Raw genomic sequence first — 10,000 nt, 5'->3', positions numbered from 1 at the left:
TGCCTACCATCGCTCAGTCAGACTGCTCTATCAAATCAGACTTAATTATAATATAATAAACACACAGAAATACGAGCCTTGGGTCATTAATAATTTGTAAGTCGCTCTGGATAAGAGCGTCTGCTAAATGACTTAAATGTAAATGTAAAATTAATATGGTCGAATCTGGAAACTATCATCTCAAAAACAAAAATGTTTTTCTTTCAGTGACATACGGAACCGTTCCGTATTTTATCTAACGGGTGACTAAGTCTAAATATTCCTGTTAGGCATTGATGGTTAGGTACATTGGTGCAACGACAGTACTTTTTTCGCAAATGCGCTTGTTAAATCAACACCCGTTTGTTGAAGTAGGCTGTGATTCAATGAAAATTAACAGGCACCGCATCGATCATATGCAACGCAGGACACGCTAGATAAACTAGTAATATCATCAACCATGTGTAGTTAACTAGTGATTATGTTAAGATTGATAGTTTTTTATAAGTCTAATGCTAACTAACAACTTACCTTAGCTTCTTGCTGCCCTCGTGTTACAGGTAGTCAGCCTGTTAATCCTTGTGGAGTGTAATGTAAGGCAGGTGGTTAGAGCGTTGGACTGGTAACCGAAGGTTGCAAAAACGAATCCCCCCTGAACAAGGCAGTTAACCCCCGTTTCTAGGCCGTCATTGTAAATAAGAATGTGTTCTTAATCTGACTTGCCTAGTTAAATAAAGGTGTAAAAAAAAAAAAATTTCAATCGGCAAATCGGTGGCCAAAAAATACCGATTACCGATTGTTATGAAAACTTGAAATCGGCCCTAATTAATCGGCCATTCCGATTAATCGGTCAACCTCTAGTGTGTACATGTGTGTGTATGTGTACGTGTGTGTGTGTGTACATGTGTGTGTACGTGTGTGTATGTGTACGTGTGTGTGTTTTGTGTGTGTATATACATGTGTGTACATGTGTGTGTGTGTGTGTACGTACGTGTGTGTGTATGTGTGTACATGTGTGTGTGTGTACATGTGTGTGTGTACATGTGTGTGTGTATGTGTACATGTGTGTACATGTGTGTGTGTACATGTGTGAGTGTGTACATGTGTGTACGTGCGTGTGTGTGTGTGTGTGTGTGTGTGTACATGTGTGTGTGTACATGTGTGTGTGTGTGTACATGTGTGTGTGTACATGTGTGTGTGTGTGTGTACATGTGTGTGTGTGTGTGTGTGTATACATGTGTGTGTGTGTACATGTGTGTGTGTGTGTGTGTGTGTGTGTGTGTGTGTGTGTGTGTGTGTGTGTGTGTGTGTGTGTGTGTGTGTGTACATGTGTGTGTATATGTGTGTGTGTGTGTACATGTGTGTGTGTGTACCTCATGACGTGCTATAGCTGAGCTCTGACACTGCTGTAATGAGTTGAATATAAAACGACTGTGTTACAATATGAACACTAGTTACAGGATTTACTTCTAACTTCTAAACGACTGTGTTACAATATGAACACTAGTTACAGGATTTACTTCTAACTTCTAAACGACTGTGTTACAATATGAACACTAGTTACAGGATTTACTTCTAACTTCTAAACGACTGTGTTACAATATGAACACTAGTTACAGGATTTACTTCTAACTTCTAAACGACTGTGTTACAATATGAACACTAGTTACAGGATTTACTTCTAAACTGTCACGACACCATTTAGTTTCAAAAGCTCCTTTTTCCCACTGCCGAAGAGAAAACTCTGACTGCCGAAGAGAAAACTCTGACTGCCGAAGAGAAAACTCTGACTGCCGAAGAGAAAACTCTGACTGCCGAACAGAAAACTCAGACTGCCGAAGAGAAAACTCAGACTGCCGAAGAGAAAACTCAGACTGCCGAAGAGAAAACTCTGACTGCCGAAGAGAAAACTCTGACTGCCGAAGAGAAAACTCTGACTGCCGAAGAGAAAACTCTGACTGCCGAAGAGAAAACTCAGACTGCCGAAGAGAAAACTCAGACTGCCGAAGAGAAAACTCTGACTGCCGAAGAGAAAACTCAGACTGCCGAAGAGAAAACTCAGACTGCCGAAGAGAAAACTCTGACTGCCGAAGAGAAAACTCTGACTGCCGAAGAGAAAACTCAGACTGCCGAAAAGAAAACTCAGACTGCCGAAGAGAAAACTCTGACTGCCGAAGAGAAAACTCTGACTGCCGAAGAGAAAACTCTGACTGCCGAAGAGAAAACTCAGGCACAGTGCTTTCTGATCCACTTTAACTCCTGTGTAGAGTTCCACATGGAATGGTTGTTTCTGCTCTCTGAACGTTTGAACAGCACAACAGGCCTTTATTACAGAGCATAGTTCATCTCTCTCTCTCTCTCTCTCTCTCTCTCTCCAATTGGTTGTGTCTCTTTCGCTTGCTGTTATACACTCTCTTCTTTCGTTACACACTCACACCCGTTGCTCTTGTTATTTTTCAAATGTCTCTCCCGCTTCCCCTCTCTCTCTTTTCGTCTCGCTTTCTCCTATTCTCGATACACACACACCCGTTCTCTTGTTATTTTTCGAACGTCTCTCTGTAGGGCTCCAGCAGCCAAATACTCACATCTGGAGAAAACTAGAACTGGGGAAAATAGAGGGGAGAGAAAATGAGGTCTTTGTGCCAAAAAAGAAAACAATGAAGAAGTGGGTTCTTACATAAGATGCAGAGGAGAGGAGAGGAGAGGATAGGAGAGGAGAGGAGAGGAGAGGAGAGGAGAGGAGAGGAGAGGAGAGGAGAGGAGAGGAGAGGAGAGGAGAGGATGAGGAGAGAGGAGAGAGAGGAGAGAGAGGAGAGGAGAGAGAGGAGGATGGAGGAGGAGAGAGAGGAGGAGGAGAGAAGAGTGTAGTCTGTAGTCCATCTATACTGTAGATGTTCAACCAGGTAGACTGTAGTCCATCTATACTATAGATGTTCAACCAGGTAGACTGTAGTCCATCTATACTGTAGATGTTCAACCAGGTAGACTGTAGTCCATCTATACTGTAGATGTTCAACCAGGTAGACTGTAGTCCATCTATACTGTAGATGTTCAACCAGGTAGACTGTAGTCCATCTATACTGTAGATGTTCAACCAGGTAGACTGTAGTCCATCTATACTGTAGATGTTCAACCAGGTAGACTGTAGTCCATCTATACTGTAGATGTTCAACCAGGTAGACTGTAGTCCATCTATACTGTAGATGTTCAACCAGGTAGACTGTAGTCCATCTATACTGTAGATGTTCAACCAGGTAGACTGTAGTCCATCTATACTGTAGATGTTCAACCAGGTAGACTGTAGTCCATCTATACTGTAGCTGTTCAACCAGGTAGACTGTAGTCCATCTATACTGTAGATGTTCAACCAGGTAGATTGTAGTCCATCTATACTGTAGATGTTCAACCAGGTAAACTGTAGTCCATCTATACTGTAGATGTTCAACCAGGTAGACTGTAGTCCATCTATACTGTAGATGTTCAACCAGGTAGACTGTAGTCCATCTATACTGTAGATGTTCAACCAGGTAGACTGTAGTCCATCTATACTGTAGATGTTCAACCAGGTAGTCTGTAGTCCATCTATACTGTAGATGTTCAACCAGGTAGACTGTAGTCCATCTATACTGTAGCTGTTCAACCAGGTAGACTGTAGTCCATCTATACTGTAGATGTTCAACCAGGTAGATTGTAGTCCATCTATACTGTAGATGTTCAACCAGGTAAACTGTAGTCCATCTATACTGTAGATGTTCAACCAGGTAGACTGTAGTCCATCTATACTGTAGATGTTCAACCAGGTAAACTGTAGTCCATCTATACTGTAGATGTTCAACCATCTGCAGACTTTTCAACAGCATATCCCCCCCACCTCTTAAGAGCAGAGCCTCAGCCCTCAGATTAATGATGGGCGTGGAGCAGTGAGACACACACACACCACACACACACACACACACACACACACACACACACACACACACACACACACACACACACACACACACACACACACACACACACACACAGAGTGAACTGTGGAGGACTCTTCCTATGGTTGTGGTGCAGCTGTGTTTATATGACTGGTAGAGACCAGAACAGAGAACCCTGTGTGTGTGTGTGTGTGTGTGTGTGTGTGTGTGTGTGTGTGTGTGTGTGTGTGTGTGTGTGTGTGTGTGTGTGTGTGTGTGTGTGTGTGTGTGTGTGTGTGTGTGTGTGTGTGTCTGTGTGTGTGTGTGTGTGTGTGTGTGTGTGTGTGTGTGTGTGTGTGTGTGTGTGAGAGAGAGCCAGTCTGCACGTGGACCAGCTAGACCAACACTTACCTTACACGTTCTAGAACATATTACATTTCCCCTGAATACATTTCTTCATTTCTCTGACGGTATAACACCTTGTAGCTGTACAGTCAGGACCACCCACTGATGTCAGATACAATCCTCTGTGTTACAACTAATTACAACTCATTTCTTCATTTCTCTGACAGTGTAACACCTTGTAGCTGTACAGCCAGGACCACCCACTGATGTCAGATACAATCCTCTGTGTTACAACTAATTACAACTAATTTCTTCTCAACTGCTACTAGCGCTGAGCAATTAACTGACATTTCTGTTATTTTTCCTTTTTTATTTTAAACAACTACTTTACCGACGTCAGTTCAATTCTAATTGTTTCTGAGTGCTCAATGCGCAGTTTCTCTAGAGATAAATCAGGTCAAGGCCAAACTACGTGATGTACTAGGGAGTTGTAGTTCCCAACAGGCCAATATCCTACATACTTCATATATTTAAAAACACAAAATGGATCATACGGGGTAGAGGTCGACCGATTATGATTTTTCAGCGCTGATACCGATACCAATTATTGGAGGACCAAAAAAACCCGATACCGATTAATCGGCCGATTTTGTTTGTTTATTTATTTGTAATAATGACAATTACAACAATACTGAATGAACACTTATTTTAACTTAATATAATACATCAATAAAATCAATTTAGCTTCAAATAAATAATGAAACATGTTCAATTTCATTTAAATAATGCAAAAACAAAGTGTTGGAGAAGAAAGTAAAAGTGCAATAGGTGCCATGTAAAAAAGCTAACGTTTAAGTTCCTTGCTCAGAACATGAGAACATATGAAAGCTGGTGGTTCCTTTTAACATGAGTTTTCAATATTCCCAGGTAAGATGTTTTAGGTTGAGGTTATTATAGGAATTATAGGACTATTTCTCTCTATACGATTTGTATTTCATATACCTTTGACTATTGGATGTTCTTATAGGCACTTTACTATTGCCAGTGTAACAGTATAGCTTCCGTCCCTCTCCTCGCTCCTACCTGGGATCGAACCAGGAACACATCGACAACAGCCACCCTCGAAGCAGCGTTACCCATGCAGAGGAAGGGAAAAAAACTACTCCAAGTCTCAAAGCGAGTGACGTTTGAAACGCTATTAGCGCGCACCCGGCTAACTAGCTAGCCATTTCACATCGGTTACACCAGCCTAATCTCAGGAGTTGATAGGCTTGAAGTCATAAACAGCGCAATGCATTGCGAAGGGCTGCTGGCAAAACGCACGAAAGTGCTATTTTGAATGAATGCTTACGAGCCTGCTGCTGCCTACCACTGCTCAGACAGACTGCTCTATCAAATCATAGACTTTATCATAATATAATAACACACAGAAACACGAGCCTTAGGTCATTAATATGGTCGAATCCAGAAACTATCATCTCGAAAACAAAACGTTATTCCTGTTACATTGCACAACCTTCAGTGTTATGTCATAATTACGTAAAATTCGGACAAATTACCCAAAGTGTTGCATATACCCTGACTGCGTGCAATGAACGCAAAATGACACAATTTCACCTGGTTAATATTGCCTGCTAACCTGGATTTCATTTAGATAAATATGCAAGTTTAAAAATATATACTTCTGTGTATTGATTTTAAGAAAGGCATTGATGTTTATGGTTGGAGCAACGTGTACCTAAGCGATTATATGCAACGCAGGACAGGCTAGATAAACTAGTAATATCATCAACCATGTGTAGTGAACTAGTGATTATGATTGATTGATTGATTGTTTTTTATAAGATAAGTTTAATGCTAGCTAGCAACTTATCTTAGCTTCTTACTGCATTCGTGTAACCTCGTGGAGTGCAATGTGAAGCAGGTGGTTAGAGCGTTGGATTAGTTAACCGTAAGGTTGCAAGACTGAATCCCTGAGCTGACAAGGTAAAAATCTGTCTTCTGTCCCTGAACAAGGCAGTTAACCCACTGTTCCTAGGCCGTCATTGAAAATAAGAATGTGTTCTTAACTGACTTGCCTAGTTAAATAAAATTTTTTTTTTTAAATGGCCAAATCGGCGTCCAAAAATACCGATTTCCGATTGTTATGAAAACTTGAAATCGGCCCTAATTAATCGGCCATTCCGATTAATCGGTCGACCTCTAGGGGATGATTTCTGCATTTTAAAAGTTACATATCTTGAAAAGTTGATTGCTGACAAGCAAAACATTTTGGGAATATATCAAAAATGGACTAAAGAAACGAATCGCACAAGATCGTTTCTTTAAACAGAAAGACAAGATGGAGGAAGATAGAGGAGAAAAACAAAAACAACCAAAACAAGAAATAAACTAAACAACTAGCAGTGTGTATGTATGTACACTACCGTTCAAAAGTTTGGGGTCACTTAGAAATGTCCTTGTTTTTGAAAGAAAAGCACATTTTCTGTCCATTAAAATAACATAAAATTGATCAGAAATACAGTGTAGACATTGTTAATGTTGTAAATGACTATTGTAGCTGGAAACGGCAGATTTTTTATGGAATATCTACACAGTCGTACAGAGGCCCATTATCAGCAACCATCACTCCTGTGTTCCAATGAAACGTTGTGTTAGCTAATCCAAGTTTATCATTTTAAAAGGCTAATTGATCATTAGAAAACCCTTTTGCATTATGTTAGAACAGCTGAAAACTGTTGTTCTGATTAAAGAAGCAATAAAACTGGCCTTCTTTAGACTAGTTGAGTATCTGGAGCATCAGCATTTCTGGGTTCGATTACAGGCTCAAAATGGCCAGAAACAAAGAACTTTCTTCTGAAACTCGTCAGTCTATTCTTGTTCTGAGAAATGAAGGCTATTCCACGCGAGAAATTGCCAAGAAACTGAAGATCTCGTTCAACGCTGTGCACTACTCCCTTCACAGAACAGCGCAAACTGGCTCTAACCAGAATAGAAAGAGGAGTGGGAGGCCCCGGTGCACAACTGAGCAAGAGGACAAGTACATTAGAATGTCTAGTTTGAGAAACAGACGCCTCACAAGTCCTCAACTGGCAGCTTCATTAAATAGTACCCACAAAACACCAGTCTCAATGTCAACACTGAAGAGGGGACTCCGGGATGCTGTCCTTCTAGGCAGAGTTGCAAAGAAAAAGCCATATCTGAGACTCGCCAATAAAAATAAGCTTTTGAACGTGTGTGTGTGTGTGTGTGTGTGTGTGTGTGTGTGTGTGTGTGTGTGTGTGTGTGTGTGTGTGTGTGTGTGTGTGTGTGTGTGTGTGTGTGTGCGTGTGTGTAACTATGTCTCACTGTAGGAAGCCATAAACAGAGAAACAGATAGCGAGCTACACCAGCCAACATAATGTGTGACAGCACCTCTAATCTGTGTCCAACTCTCTCTCTCTCCCTCCCTCCCCCTCTCCTCCCTCTCTTCTCTCCTCCCATCCCTCTCCTCACTTTCTCCTCCCTTCCTCTCTCTCTCTCCTCCCTCCTCACATCTCTCTCCTCCCTTTCTTCCTCCCTCTCTCTTTCCCTCCCTCTCTTCTCTCCTCCCATCCATCTCCTCCCTTTCTCTTCCCTTCCTCTCTCTTTCCCTCCCCCTCTCCTCCTTCTCCTCTCTCCTCCCATCCATCTCCTCCCTTCTGCTCTCTTTCACTCCCTCCCCTCCCCTCTCCTCCCGCTCTTCTCTCCTCCCATCCACCTCCTCCCTTTCTTCCTCCCTCTCTCTTTCACTCCCTCCCCTTCTCCTCCCTCTCTTCTCTCCTCCATCCCTCTCCTCGTTTTCTCCTCCCTTCCTCTCTCTTTCCCTCCCTCCCCCCCACCCTCTCCTCTCTCCTCCCATCACTCTCCTTCCTCCCTCTCTCTTTCCCTCCCTCCCCCTCCACAGTGACTTAACCTGTTGGGTCTAGGGGGCAGCATTTGCACGTCTGGATAAAAAAAATGTACCCGATTTAATCTGGTTACTAATCCTACCCAGTAACTAGAATATGCATATACTTATTATATATGGATAGAAAACACTCTAAAGTTTCCAAAACTGTTTGAATGGTGTCTGTGAGTATAACAGAACTCATTTGGCAGGCAAAACCCTGAGACATTTTCTGACAGGAAGTGGATACCTGATGTGTTGTATTGACTTTAAACCTATCCCATTGAAAAACACAGGGGTTTAGGAATATTTTGGCACTTCCTATTGCTTCCACTAGATGTCACCAGCCTTTACAAAGTGTTTTGAGTCTTCTGGAGGGAGATCTGACCGAACAAGAGCCATGGAACGGTGATGTCCCATTAGACACCTGGCGCGCTACTTCATGTTGGGTACCCTCGTTCCAATACGTTATAAAAGAGTATGCATTCGTCCACCTTGAATATTATTCATGTTCTGGTTAAAAAAGGCCCTAATGATTTATGCTATACAACGTTTGACATGTTTGAACGAACGGAAATATATTTTTTCCCCTCGTTCATGACGAGAAGTCCGGCTGGCTTACATCATGTGCTAACGAGACGGAGATTTTTGGACATAAATGATGAGCTTTTTTGAACAAAACTACATTCGTTATGGACCTGTGATACCTGGAAGTGACATCTGATGAAGAGAATCAAAGGTAATGGATTATTTACATAGTATTTTCGATTTTAGATCTCCCCAACATGACGTCTAGTCTGTATCGCAACGCGTATTTTTCTGGGCGCAGTGCTCAGATTATTGCAAAGTGTGATTTCCCAGTAAGGTTATTTTTAAATCTGGCAAGTTGATTGCGTTCAAGAGATGTAAATCTATAATTCTTTAAATGACAATATAATATTTTACCAATGTTTTCTAATTTTAATTATTTAATTTCTGACGCTGACTTGACTGCCGGTTATTGGAGGGAAACGATTTCCTCAACATCAATGCCATAGTAAAACGCTGTTTTTGTATATAAATATGAACTTGATAGAACTAAAAATGCATGCATTGTCTAACATAATGTCCTAGGAGTGTCATCTGATGGAGATTGTAAAAGGTTAGTGCATCATTTTAGCTGGTTTTATGGTTTTGGTGACCCTGTCTTTGACTTGACAAAACATTACACACAACTCTTGTAAATGTACTGTCCTAACATACTCTAAATTTATGCTTTCGCCGTAAAACCTTTTTGAAATCGTAAAACGTGGTTAGATTAAGGAGATGTTTATCTTTCAAATGGTGTAACATAGTTGTATTTTTGAAAAATTTGAATTTTGACATTTATTTGGATTCAAATTTGCCGCTCTTGAAATGCACCTGCTGTTGATGGAGTGCACCACGGGTGGCACGCTAGCGTCCCACCTAGCCCCAAGAGGTTAAGCAGCAACCCGTTTGTGTGTGACTGTAAGTTATTCCGTCTGGTGAGCTGGCTTCAGGAGAAGGGAGTGCATGTACGTCACCCAGAGAACATGCTCTGTGTCCAACCGCCCGACCTGAGACACCAGCCACTTCTCAACGTGTCACTGCTCACCTGCGGTAACACACACACACACACACACACACACACACACACACACACACACACACACACACACACACACACACACACACACACACACACACACACACACACACACCAGCCCCGCACCCCCTCCTCTTCCCACTACTCACTGTGTGACTCTGCAGGCCAGCAGGCTGCGTAGGGGGTCAGTGCGGACCACGGCCAGGTCTCCACCTGTAGAGGAGCACTGTCGCCTGGCCTCGGACCAGCTGAATT

The 10,000-nt window shown here is 42.1% G+C and overlaps 1 protein-coding gene across 1 annotated transcript in view; it reads right to left on the bottom strand.

Annotated features, from left to right (window-relative positions):
* Window positions 1–9,881: 9,881 nt before the first annotated feature.
* The window catches only part of LOC145862543 (polycystin-1), a 58,342-nt gene continuing 58,223 nt past the window's right edge, over window positions 9,882–10,000 (bottom strand). The window contains exon 9 of the mRNA XM_082966926.1: window positions 9,882–10,000. This exon is cut by the window's right edge and continues 72 nt beyond it. Coding sequence (XP_082823052.1) covers window positions 9,891–10,000 — 110 coding nt within the window. The 3' untranslated portion in view covers window positions 9,882–9,890.

The sequence above is a fragment of the Salmo salar genome, chromosome 02 (genome assembly GCF_965601325.2).
Source record: "Salmo salar chromosome 02, fSalSal1, whole genome shotgun sequence".
Lineage (NCBI taxonomy): Eukaryota > Metazoa > Chordata > Actinopteri > Salmoniformes > Salmonidae > Salmo > Salmo salar.
This window is presented reverse-complemented; position numbering and strand designations above follow the sequence as displayed.